Source organism: Ornithodoros turicata, chromosome 5 (genome assembly GCF_037126465.1).
Source record: "Ornithodoros turicata isolate Travis chromosome 5, ASM3712646v1, whole genome shotgun sequence".
Classification (NCBI taxonomy): Eukaryota; Metazoa; Arthropoda; class Arachnida; order Ixodida; family Argasidae; genus Ornithodoros; species Ornithodoros turicata.
In genome coordinates this window covers 74,008,810-74,022,448 of record NC_088205.1, presented here as the reverse complement: position 1 = coordinate 74,022,448, position 13,639 = coordinate 74,008,810, and the positions used below count along the sequence as shown (strand labels likewise).

Genomic DNA, 13,639 nt, shown 5'->3' with positions numbered 1-13,639 from the left:
CTGCTGTCCTCTCTCCATCTGTCTACTTCTGTACGCTGATCATAGCCACAGTTGCTTCGCGGCGCTAACACGGAATAAAAAAATATAAAAAATTAACCCTCGCCCTCTCTGTCTGTCTCTCTCTCTCAAAATTGCTTGGTCCATGACCACATCCAGCCCACCAATGCTCTGCCCTCAAAGCTCTCTTCACCTTTCTGGATACCATAGGACTTCGACCCTTATTGTTCATTTCATTCATTATTTCATTCATTATTTCATTCATTATTCAGGCTCATTATTTCATTCCCCGCATCACCACCAGCAATGCGGGGTAGAGTATCGCCCCCTGGCGATGAAACTCCCCATTCATCATCTCGCAATAAAGTTGTTGTTGTTGTTGTTGATATGATGAGAAAGAACATGAGAGAGAAAAAACGTGAAAGTGATTGTGTGACTGTCCAAAGATTTTGTGATCCCCAGGCATTCTGAGATACGTAGGACAATTTTCAAAATTTGTCGATTACAAATGTATATAGCCTTGGTACTTTAAATGCTGAGTATATATTGATACATCTAGAGGTTCGTTTCTTTCTACCATTGCCTTTGGATTTGAATTTGGATTTCTTTTTTTTATTACAGTGCAGTTTACGTGTTCTCTTCCTGCTTGCCACAGCAGGCACAATAACAAAAGAAGATAGTCATGATGACCGAAATGACAGCGAAGACAGGCGCTGAATAGTACGGTACTGGGTTGCAGTAGTGCGGGCTTTGGCTGTCCTTTGTGTCCACTCGCATAGGATTGTTGTTTAGAAATACCATAAGGGCACCTGCAAAAGTTTTCATCACAACGTTAATCTGGGGTGGCGTAACTTGAGCGAACACAACCAAAAGACGTCGTAAGCATGTGACATTTGAATGCGTATAAAAGCAGGAAAATTAGGCAAATGTCAACCCAAGTATGACACTTTGGTAACACCAGACGGCGGAGTTGGCCATGAGCAGTCATTGGTCGGAGTTGGGTCGTGTGTCCGAAGCCTTTCCTTCACACCAGGCTCGCAGTACAGAGCCCTCCCCCCAGAAAGATTTAAGCTAAGTTAATCAGTACCAGGCAAAATAGTAACTGACTAAACTACTAAATACTCACAAAAGTAACAGGTTACTTTCACTGGTTAATGTCTGGTCAGAATACGCAAATTTTCCCCTCCAACAGGCGACTTGCGTTTGTCCACCTCCGGCCTGTACTTGACTTCCGTTTTGACACTTTCAATTCCTATGCGTAAGTCTATTCAATTAATCTTTAATTAGCCTCAATTACCTTCAATTACCCTTTAATTACCGAAGGTACCCGCGTATTACCTGAGGTAATCTTGAATTTCATTTAATTCCCTTTAATTACATTTACTTGCTTTATTACACTCAATTTCCTTTTAAGTGACGTTAATTTTCTTTAATTACATTGAATTACCTCCCGTAACCTGTGGTTACGTTCGGTGATCTTTAATTTCATTTAATCTTTCTCCATCTTACGTTCACTACCTTTAAGCTCAACTTTCTTGCTTTAAAAGCCTTTAATTACTTCCAATGACCTTCAATTACTCTAGTCTGACTCTTAATTACCTTCGACTACAATTTCAAATCATTTACCTCCATTTATATTTACTCTCTTATATCCTCTTTACATGTCCTGTTATAATTCGGCCTCGGTGAGGCTTCACCATCGCACTCACGCACAGACACACGCGCACTCTCACGCAACTTTTTCCACTTTGACGCTCCTAATGCTAACGCATTAAAACGACACATTCCTTCATGGTTCAACGTTCAACCACCTTAGCACGTGAACATAGATGGGGGTAAGGAAGTTAATTGAATCATTGCACATTCCTACAGAAGGTAACGCATGTAACAGCCACAAGGGGCCTTTCCCTCAGTGCTACAAAGGAATTTTGAACCTTTAATGTCGAGCCCCTTGCAGTTTGCTGATTGATTGTTTTGTCTGATGATGATGCCTGTATGGACGTCGAAACATCATAGTAAAGCTGTTAGTTTGTTACGTTAAGCCAGTGTCCCTTAATTATTCATCACGTCTCCGGGTTTCACGTCTCCGGGTTTGTGGTCTATCCCCACCAAAGCAGTTTTGACGTCCCCGAAGGACACATGTCTCATGAACAGCCTGTGAACCCAAGTCGTGGCATCTCATTCTTCAGTGCCCCACCCCCACATTTCACCCTCATACCCATTACCCTAATCTAGCTTTTAAATCACTTTGTCTTTAATCTATCTCGTCCTTCTTACACCTTTTGTTATTTTGTCATTCATTTCCTAATCGTTTTCGTTTTATTTATTATATTTTTATTTCTTTTTACTTGATCTATTTTTGCTTTTTTTCCAGAATAGCAAGCCGACATTCCGTTTGGCTGACATTTCCTCCCTTTTTTATTTGTTTAAATACACTCTAAAAGCAGAACTTCACCGCATAGCACGTTGTGAGCCAACCATTACTATGAATGATAGGGTTATCGCTTCTGATTCGAAGGGAGAGGTGGGCGTACGCCTTTTTGTGGCAATTTGAATATATGAAAATTGCCACAAAAAGGCGTACGCCCCCGTCTCTCTTCGAATCAGAAGCAATAACCCTATCATTCTTGACAATGATTAGCGCACAGCGTGCTATGCGGTGAAGTTTTGTTTATAGAGTGTATATACCCCTCCCCCCCTATGGTCCTCTGCATAGTGGCTTCTACACTGTTAATACAGAACTTCACCACATAGCACGCTCCTAATCAACCATCATTCCGAATAATATCATTCTGTGTCCTGATTTGTTCAAAACAGGGGGGAGGCGCCTATCTGGGACAAGATGTCCCAGACAGGCGCCTCCTCCCATTTTCAACAAATCAATACACAGAATGATATCATTCGGAATGATGGTTGGCTATGAGCGTGCTATGTGGTGAAGTTTTTGTTTTAACAGTGCACGTACAGACACCAAGTATTCGTTAGCATGCTCTTCAGATTGTCCCTTTCTTTCGCTTTTTCTTTCTTAATAAACATATTCCCCCTTAGTTCAGATTGTCCCGCTTATGCACTAAACCTGAGGCGCTGCCCGCTTGTGCAGACTGCCTTGCTGCCACGGAAGGATAGAAATATGGGTAGAACAAGTGCGGATGGCCAAAAAACTTCCCTTCTAGGAACCCGTCCCCGGCGAAAACCTAAGCCGACCCAGAGGCAATGTCTTCTCTCCCCGCACGCTTTTCCACCTTTTCCCACTTTCTGTGTAAATAAAGTTAGTCGCGTCTTTGTTCCTGAACTGACTGCCTTGTCGCCTTCTTTCTCGTCTTCGTGAAGCTCCTCCCATCTACTGAAACAAACTTGCCAAAAACTCACCTACAATATTTAGCAGCGCAAGTACGAAAGCGACGACGGCGGTGCAATACCTCTTGCAACGGGGCCACGATACTGGGCAGCAACAGCTTGGACTTAGAGATAGCAGCAGGTTGATGATGCCGAAGAGAATCAGATAAAAGGGAGCGGTTTGAAAGCCGTAACACGTGTTGACGTAAATTAATCCTGAAAGTGGAGAAGCCGTCGAGTACATGCGTTGAGTTTTCTTCCACCTTGTAGCAAGCCCGTAAGAAAGACAAGAGTAACTTCGTCTCACCAATAAGGATCATATATATTGGGACGCCCAGTAGCACCAGTGCGACCAGCAGGAGAACTGTAAAGTAGGTTCCGGATAATTTCTTGAGAGATATCTGTACACTCGTCCCAAAGGCAGCAATATAGGGTGCAGAACATATAGCCCATATCCACGCGGGATGAGAGGTGTCGTTACGTTGACATCCACACATAAGGTACACCGTTAAAAACGAACTTCACCACATAGCACGCTCCTAGCCAACCATCACCCCGAATGACAACGTTCTCGCCCCTGATTTGTTGAAAACGGGAGGAGGAGCCTATTTTGTGCCGTGCATAATGGCACAAAATAGGCTCCTCCTCCCGTTTTCAACAAATCAGGGGCGAGAACGTTGTCATTCGGGGTGATGGTTGGCTAGGAGCGTGCTATGTGGTGAAGTTCGTTTTTAACGGTGTACACCGTTAAAAACGAACTTCACCACACAGCACACTCTTAAAAATGAACTTCACCGCATAGCACGCCCCTAGCCAACCATCATCTCGAATGATATCGTTATCTGCCCTGATTTGTTGAAAACGGGAGGCGTACGCCTTTTCTGTGACAATTATGAACGGCATAAGTGTCACAAAAAAGGCGTACGCCTCCCGTTTTCAACAAATCAGGGCAGATACCGATATCATTCGAGATTATGGTTGGCTACTAGCGTGCTATGCGGTGAAGTTCATTTCTAAGAGTGCACGCTCCTAGCCAACATTAATCCCGAATGACAACGTTTCTCGCCCCTGATTTGTTGAATATGGGAAGCAGAGGCAATTTTGTGCCATTATGCCGCACATAATGGAATATATAGCGAGCGGAAATATAAAGATTCTAGGTTTCTTGTCCCACACTCTTAAAAATGAACTTCACCGCATAGCACGCAACTAGCCAACCATCACCTCGAATGATATCGTTATCTGCCCTGATTTGTTGGAAACGGGAGGCGTACGCCTTTTCTGTGACACTTATGCATAATTGTCACAGAAAAGGCGTACACCTCCCGTTTTCAGCAAATCAGGGCAGATAACGATATCATTCGAGGTGATGGTTGGCTAGTTGCGTGCTATGCGGTGAAGTTCATTCCTAAGAGTGCATTGTCACAGCAGCGGCTCGTTTCATATATGCCTCTCGTTTCAACCGAAAATTCCCCGATGACATATCAGACAGAGATCGTGGCGCCCGATTTCTCATTCTCCCCGAATTCTCGTGTGTAAATAGCACCCGATTTTTACTCCCCGGAATTTGAAAAAACCAGAAAACCCGAAAACGAAGATCCCTAAGTATACCCTGTATCTTGGGCTTGAGGTCAATGAACGGAACAGGTCAATGTTGATTGGAAAGCACAGTCAGACAGTATTTTCGCGCACGGTCAGTAAAATAATATAATAACGTGATAAGGGTGGGACCAATGAAAAGAACGCGACAAGGATAAGTTTTAAGCCTTGCGGCCGGCGATTCTTTGTCAGTTGAGCTGAATATTCTTGGTAACAAGCATCCGTTCTGGCATAGCCTGTTACTGCGCTAGGGGCAATGGACATAAACGTGCAAAGGCAAAAGGGGGACTCGCCGCCATAACAGCACAACCTCAGGATTCAGACCTCAGGATTTTCTCGCTTACTTTTTTTTTGTGCGTGTGCGTGTGTGGTAAGAAGAGAGAAAACAGCGAAAAGTCTTCACTATTACCGGGCATATTACTTCCTAACTTAATACTACGTACAGCGCAATCGTTCTGCAATGAACATGGTTAGTGATCGACTTTCTTTTCTGTCGGGAATCCTGACCAGTATGACGCTTTGACTGGTTGGATCTTGACTCGCCTGTCACGTGACCGGTTGGATCTCCCGATTCAATGGATCTCCTGACTCGATGGATCTCTTGACTGGGTTGGAACTCCTGACGCTTTGGATCTTTTGACTCGCCTGTCACGTGACCGGTTGGATCTCCTGATTCGTTGGATCCCTTGACTCGATGGATCTCTTGACCGGAAGCGGGAGGCGCCTATGTGGGACAAGACAATGTGTCCCAGATATGAGCCTCAAAGTCCCATTTTCAACAAATCAATACACAGAATGTTATCATTCGGAATGATGGTTGGCTATGAGCGTGCTGTGTGGTGAATTTCTGTTTTAACAGTGTATAATTGAATTTCTTTGGTAGCTCTTTCGCAGCTGACTGGTCGGAGACGAAATATGCCGATCATTGTAGGTTTCGTCACATCCGGAAACAGTCTCCAATGACCTAACTCGGTAGAACAACCACTTGAGATCCTCAAAGGTGCAGCTCTGTGCTATGAAGTATGTAGATATACTTACCGGTCGTACAGCACGTAGCACAGCGGCTTTGTGGGTCTTCCAGCCGCTCAACATCCACGATCCGCCTAAGTAAAGTCACTCGCACGACCGTGGTGACTGCGTGTGTCACTTGCCGCCCTGAGAAATAATGTCCATCAGAATGAGTACAGTATACGCGTAATTAACCACTGCAGTTCGTTGGTACCAGGACCTACTATAGATTATAACGACCATGTCATATGGACCCCTTCCCAGCGCCGCATTTGGAAGCTAGCGGTGGCGCTACTCATCGGCCCTGTTATTGCTTCCTCAATTTCTGCAATACTTTGTACTTCAGCTTACCTTAGTATTTTTGTACAAGCAGTGAATGTCCCACGGGAGAGGCTTCTTTCTAAAGTTGATTATCATCACCATTCTACGCGTTTTCATAAGAGCTGTCTCTGTCGTCTGCTACGGTATTCGTATACGTCCGCTTCTGCGCGTTCAAAATTCAAATTTCAATTGTCCAATCATGATCTCGGGGGCAGATGAGTAGCGCGGGTACCCGCAGTTACCCGCACATCGTCACGAGTTGCGGGTAGGAATTCGGGATCGCTGCGGGTAGCGGGTAAAATGCGGTGTACCCGCATTATACCGTCACTCCATGGCCAACTAAGTGATCCCTCTCTGTCACAAGCGAGCTCAGCAGTGCTGTATGTCGTTTGCCGTGTAAATCCATGTGCCAGACTGCAGCAGGCAAGTGCTGGCGGGCGAGTTCGATTATTAATGCAGATATATATGGCTCTCTGTTGAATTCCAGTTTTATTGGCATACGATTGAAGCCGTCCGAGACACGTAGCCAGCACTCAGAATTTCCATTGTTTTAAAATAGAAACAGCAGTAAAGTGGACGACGAACACTTCCCCTTGCGGGTCCCGATGCGGGTATACAGACAGCACTGCGGGTGCGGATGCGCGTCACACACGCGCGGGTACTGTGCGGGTGCGAGTCCAAATTTGTTTATCCGCACTCACTTCTGCCCATACTATGGTGAGCTTGAATAATATAGTGAGCTAGCTCATCATACTCATAGGGGTTGCCGATTATGTCATGGCCGTTATAATCTAGTAGGTCGTGGTTGGTATACAGACAGTTAGATACCCCTCGTTGGCGCTTTTGCGTTTTCGACTGGCCTCTATGACCATTGCGTGGATTTCAAAAAAGGTAGCAGCATTTCAGTTTCAATTACTGTTACCTCGTAGATAAAGGGCTTGCTTCGCAAATTGTATGTCGGTGGGACTGTACAGATGAACAGTCCCACCGACTATAATGCTTTTAATACGCTTTAAGTTATGTTAAAAATAATTTTAGTCATTTCACCTGAATAAGCTTTAATACGAGTAATGGGCCACTTAGTTGCTACCTTCCCCTCCAGGGACCGCATGATGGTTGCTAAAATCTTATCTGTAATGACGTCACGCACCGATTAGTCTAATTTCGGTTCATGTCGGTGCAACCGCGACACAAACGAGACTGATTTCTAAATGTACGTTTTTTTCGATGCCTGCATTCTTAAAAATGAACTTCACCTCATAGCACGCTCCTAGCCAACCATCATCTCAAATGATATCGTTATCTGCCCTGATTTGTTGAAAACGGGAGGCGTACGCCTTTTTGTGACACTTATGCTATTCATAATTGTCACAAAAAAGGCGTACGCCTCCCGTTTTCAACAAATCAGGTCAGATAACGATATCATTCGAGATTATGGTTGGCTAAGAGCGTGCTATGAGGTGAAGTTCATTTTTAAGAGTGTGCCTACAGTTGTTCTATTTGTACGACATTTTTAGGGTTCCGCGTTTTTGCTTTTTGTTTTTGGGCAGATTCGGAGTATGTGTTTCGGTGTTTATTGATTTTCACGAAATCGGCGTTTTTCTATGTTTTTCCTGGCGTGTACATGGTTTACCATTTACCCGATAATTATCGGCGAATAGACATCACAATGTAATTTCCCCACCACGCTCATTCGATTCAACATGGCGTTGTTAGCTGCGGTGGCGTTTTACGGCTAACGAAAACGGAAACGGACGTTTTTAACGAGCATCGTAATTATGGATATAGTTTTCTGATTTGCATCAACAACTTGGTAGGCATGTGCAGCAATTTGTTTCTGTCATGATTCCTGGAATGTCCCTCTGTATTCGATTAAAACCGAATGAAGGAAAATTTACCCGGCGTACGTTTTTCGGTGTTTTTCGATTAAAACCGAAAATGCGGAACCCTGGACATTTTGCAGTACCATTTGAAACGGCAGTTACTGATGCCAGTTGTGCTGTCTGCACCTGTATCTGCTGCACCTGCAAAGGAAAAGAGCACCATGTGCTTACATGTTATGCTTACGAGGACAGTGTAACTAGAATAACAGAACCCGTAATATAATAGGAACAAAAGAGAGAGAGAGAGAGAGAAAAGAAAGCCCCTCTGTGTGTTCCCCTGAGGCGCATGAGTCATTCCCTTCATCGTAGCACAACAGTAGAATTTTCATGTGTCAGGGGTTACATGCTTTGCGATCGCAGGACCACGAAGAGCTGTCGGTGTCTGAATTGTAAAGAACAACCTGCTAGCGATATGGCAAAGCAGAGCGTAATCAACGTTCATTGGCTCAGTAAGATATGCTATCGGCCTTAGGCCCGTTATGTACTGACGTGTCGACTATTGACAAAATCCGGGGAGCCAGGCGTACGTGATACATGCTGTTTTCCTTTTCATGCCCCCCAGTGCATTACACATCAGAGACATTCTGGTAACGCGATGTTCTCCCTTGCCAGGTCACGTTGACTGATGGGACGTAGAACGCACAATTAGCACTTTTGGTACGGTCGTCAATAGAGTCATCTAATATTTGAGTATGTCAGTGGTAGTCATCGCGTATCCTGCTCTAAGTCGCCAGTATCGCGACCAGGGGGCTACATGCACTCCATCTTTTTATAAATGCCTGGAACGTAGAGGGTTGTAGCAGGTACAAACTCCCGCCATGGCGCCAAAGGTGGTCCAACAGGATGTTGAGGCGAGCTCTCACTGTGGACCAGGGAGTTAGTAACGTATGCGCTGGTCGAGCGGCCGAGGTATACCTGCGTAACCTTCTTACGAGGGCAGAGAAAAGGGGGGTGCTTGCTTTCTGACATGGCCAAGTTGTCTTAGTGCTGGAGCCCCCTAAGCTCGAAATGGATACTAACGGGCTTTTCCTCGGCTTCCAGGTAAATATGGGTCATTCCAGAGAAGCTAGGTATCCAAAGTGTCGTTCTTATTCCTGCCCGATGGAGTCGCTCAAGAGCCTGCCACTCTAGGTCCTAGGTCTACGTGCGGCGACAGGTACAGGATATACGAGACAGTGAGAACACTGTGTGCAGCGTGAGCAGCGAACGTGAACTGCAACCCAAAGACTTGCCACTGATCCTTTGGAGTAAATAAGAGTTGGAGCTGGACGGAATAAAAATAATACGGAGAGGTAAATAAGAGTCTTCTTGCCATTACAAACCGCTTGGTTCACTATAGCGTTGACCAGCGCAAAGCACTGTCAATGGTGACGCCAAGATAACGGCGAGCCTCATGTCATGGAATGGGGGTGTTGTTGACGGAGAGAATTAGCGAAACCCTTGCCCACATATTTTCGGCGGGGAATTGAGACTTTAAGGCGATACTAACAGCCCTCTTTTAAGAAGTGTCGCACTGAGGCCGTTCAGTGCAATTTCGGCAGTGTCGCAAAGCTTCTCCCTGTTGTTTCCCACAACGCGGAGGCAGATATTTCCTGCGTAAATGGTAAGTTAAAGGGTATATGGAGATGAGCGAACCCTTCGGTGGACTCAGGCCATGATCATATTGAATAGCGTGGGCGGCAGAACACTGCCCTGTGGGCCCCGCATTCTAACTTTTTCTTGGAGCTGATGCAGCAATTGAAAAACACATCAAACATACGGGGAGATAAGGAAGCGCCAGAGGTACCTAAGCAGGCGGCCCGTGGTACAAGCACCTTGTATCGCAGCCGAATATGCCGCGTGAGGTATATAGAGTCATAGACCTGCTTCATGTCTATAGGAACGATGCGATGGAAAATGCATTTGTCTTCTACTCCGTTGACTCTTTGAGCGATATAGCCACTTCAGCAATGATGTCAGAAACGATCCTATCCTTTGGAAAAGCTTGTCGCGCTCCAGGACCCAGCATCGGCCTCTTGTTGATTATCCGTTCCAATAACTTGCCGACACATGAAGCTAAAGCAATAGGGTGGTATGGGAGGACGACTCCGCGGGAGGTCTTCACTTCTTCGGGACAGGTATCATCCTATAGCATTCTTCCAGTTAGGTGGTAATGCGCCAGAGGCCCAGATTGAATTGTATAGATGAAGGAGAGCCTCCAGCTGCTCTTCACCCAGATTCTTGAGTGCCTGATTGGGGATTCCATGTGGGCCAGCCGCGCTCTGTCGTTTGAGGCTACGAATGACGTGTTTCAGTTCTGACATAGTGATGTCGTTGTCCAGTAGATAATTATTGGCGAAACACTGGCGCGGTGTCGGACGACGGTCACTGGAACTATAGCACCTGCACGAATATACCTCTCCCTGTTTGTAAACAAATGACGTCATAGTGATCGACAGCGCCACCAGTTTGGTAGAGTTGCACTACACTCGAACCTATAGGAGCGAACACGATCGCGCCCGAAAGCCGCGGTCTTGAGGGGCTTACGATGGTCCCTGAAGGGACCGAAGGGACGTAAGCCCTTTCGCGCGCTTCGGTCGTACTTTTTTTTTCTCAATATGATGCAACGAACATGTGTCCATTCGTGGAACCCATGCAGCCCTCCCCTTTCGATTTGTTTCGGTTTCAGTCTGTCTACCAACGTCATGATGACGTTTCTCGGGTAGAGGTCTATTCGCTGGCAAAGGCTTCAGCTGTGACCTTGGGGTCACGTTGAGAGGCGACCGATAGCGTGACGAGCGGGTGTACGGGTTCGGGAAGCTCCCTGATAGCTTTTAAGGTGTCCCAGACCCTAGTGGTCGGCGTATGGACGTTGAGGGACTCGCTGTAGTGTCGTCACTGGGTCCGCCGTACTTTAAGGCTATATCGTTCCCAAACAGAAAACGTTATAGATTGTGCAGGGGTTTCGTTAGGGGACATATAGCACTTGCTAGTGGTTGCCAAGTGCGTCAGCCACTTCGGTCTCCTCTCCACAGGCTCTGCTGTGGAGAATGCCTGCGATAAGCTTACAAATGCAATCGTATTTCAATGATAATCTGGACAGTGATTTCTACCGTGGTTTTCTTTTCATTTTTGATACCTCACAATCAGTATTTATGCTGAAAATGTTTTTATTTTAGGGTGAAGATTACGTAGAGCACTGCAAAAGGTCCGGGTGACCCGAAAACCGAGCTCGACTAGGCCCACGGGCCGAAATCAGGCCTCAATCATCGGGCCTCATCGTTTGTCTGAGGGCTCGGTCCGGGCTCGGGTTCAGTCTGGCAGTTCTCTAGTCTCCGTCGGGCCAAACTTTGTGAGCCATTATTTCGCATTATTTAAAAACATTATTCGTTATGAAAACAAAGCGACCTGGATCCTCCCTCTGACTTTCTGCTAAAACGCTACAATATATAGGCGACGAGCTATTCTCAACTTTGCCATGTTGAAGGCCTCGCTCTCGTTGCGGCGTGCACCGTAGACAGGCGCGCTAGACTCGAAGCCCACGTTTGCTACCTATACAAGCACAAGCCGCGTCAAAGGCATGCACTTGCGCGCTCCAAGTATGCGTGGTTTACGTTGTTACCTACGTACAGTATGCATAGAACCTGTTGGAGGGATCGCATTACAGTCCGCCTATGCAGCTGCGAGCCGGGCCTCGGCCGGGCATTCGGCAGCCGACCCGGGTCGGGTAAGTCTCCGTGGGGACGGGAACGGGTCGATAAATTAAGGCCCATGCAGTGCTCTAGACTAGAGTTCTAAAGGTGCGAACGAGCTTCCTGATTTAACAGGAGTTGAAAACAAGCGGTCCGTGCGAAGTTGTTGAGCGCCGAGTTTTCTTTCTTTTTTTCATCGAGATGTTTCTTACGCCTGTTTAGTGTGTTAGCCATATTTTCTACTCAAGTAGCATTGTGATACTGAAAATGTGAGAGCATACTGCATAGAGGTGAACGAGCAGAACAAGGTTGCTTTCTTCCTTGACAGCTCCGCGAGACGAAGCACCTGTCAGCCACCACCATGTACTTCAAGCTTCGGTACGTCTTGATAGTTGGGTACTGAACGGATGATCTCGGAAACAGTGTTAGTGTTTCACACAGTGGCTCCGATCGTCGTATTGCCATCATGAGGCATTGTTTTCTCCTCTGACGCCAACTTACTTTGGTACGGTTTGGTAAAAAAGGTGCAAAAAAAAGGTGCAAAAGAAGGGACGACAACATACAAGGTAGCAGACGGGACGAGCCCAGTCTGCGAACTACGCTCTGCAAGAGTTGGGTTATGCATCCCAGTCATTCGCGTGGACTCTTCAATAACAGCCGCATGACAAAAAACCTGACTGTTTCCCACTGTTTTGGTAAGGAACCGATACAGTGCACGCAAACAGAGCATGCGGAACTCACTCACCACTCGCCCGTTTATCACGGAGACTGTGTTGGCGCGCGCCATTTTCAGAATGTTGAGTCGGCACTTCTTGGCAGCGCTAAACCGTCGGCCAGGAAAATGTCTACCGGAACGTAATGTGCTCACAGGAAGCGGAACAACTTTCGACTACGTGGGGTATGGAGTTAGATATCTCGATGAGCGGCATCAGCGTTGGAAAAAAGCCATGCAGTTGTCCGCAGGGAATATGACCTTTACGAAATGCGAGATGTGCTTGACTGAAGAGGGTTATCATGAGATAACCGCATACGGTGATCTCATGGCAGTCGCGCTTCGCAAATAAAACGAACTTGTAGTAGATCAGAAGGTATTCAAGGTAACGGTACCGCAAATACGATAAGCCAATCGTTGTATTTGAATACTCCCTTTGTTGTGCCGTTTCATCAGCTGCGTTCACACGAATGCGACAAAAGCGAATCTTAGTAGTTCGAGGTTTTCTTAGTATCTTTTCATTTGATAGGGGGGTTCCGCAGTTTTGTGTTTCTTGCGTGCTCTGCTACTGCGCAAGTTTCCCTTCGTTTCTCTGTTGTTGTTGTTGTTGTCTGCTGCCCCCCCAAAAAGAAAGTTTCTCTCTTTGGAACTGTTATTAGTATCTTTTCGTTTGATAGTGTGTAGTGTACATACCTATCGTACACTCTGAAAAATGAACTTCACCGCATAGCACGCTCCAAGCCAACCATAATCTCGAATGATATCGTTATCTTCCCTGATTTGTTGAAAACGGGAGGTGTACGCCTTTTTTGTGACAATAACTGCATAAGTGTCACAAAAAAGGCGTACGCCTCCCGTTTTCAACAAATCAGGGCAGATAACGATATCATTCGAGATGATGGTTCGCTTGGAGCGTGCTATGCGGTGAAGTTCATTTCTAAGAGTGTAGTTTTATGTTCTTCAGCACTTTGTATCAGCCTAATCTTTCCCGACGTTTTTGTTTTTTGCAACTGTCTGTGTTTCCTGTCACTTGTTAGTATATATATATATAACCATTTCCTGTTTTGCGTGTCTAGTGACTGCTCGTCATTGCCATGTAAATTACGGTCCTC

At 46.0% G+C, this 13,639-nt stretch overlaps 1 protein-coding gene across 2 annotated transcripts; it reads right to left on the bottom strand.

Moving 5' to 3' along the window:
- Positions 1-587: 587 nt before the first annotated feature.
- Positions 588-12,811, bottom strand: LOC135394778 (uncharacterized). Of its 2 annotated transcripts, XM_064625753.1 has the most exons (6): positions 12,561-12,811; positions 8,228-8,285; positions 5,971-6,087; positions 3,641-3,697; positions 3,367-3,549; positions 588-806 (listed from the first exon to the last, which is right to left on the bottom strand). In XM_064625753.1, the coding sequence occupies exons 1-6, from the start codon at positions 12,600-12,602 to the stop codon at positions 625-627; spliced, it is 639 nt and encodes a 212-aa protein (XP_064481823.1). In that variant the 5' UTR covers positions 12,603-12,811; the 3' UTR covers positions 588-624. The 2 variants fall into 2 exon arrangements, 1 of the variants encoding a protein (XP_064481823.1); XR_010422964.1 differs by lacking the exon at positions 8,228-8,285 and having other exon boundaries at positions 12,561-12,807.
- Positions 12,812-13,639: the final 828 nt, after the last annotated feature.

Excerpts from the sequence above, each read along its gene's own strand:
- LOC135394778 (XM_064625753.1), bottom strand. The coding sequence starts at position 12,602 with ATGGCGCGCGCCAACACAGTCTCCGTGATAAACGGGCGAGTG. Across the intron at positions 3,550-3,640 it reads AATATATATGATCCTTATTG|GATTAATTTACGTCAACACG; the intron begins GTGAGACGAAGT and ends CTCCACTTTCAG. Across the intron at positions 807-3,366 it reads TGCGCTGCTAAATATTGTAG|GTGCCCTTATGGTATTTCTA; the intron begins GTGAGTTTTTGG and ends AAACTTTTGCAG.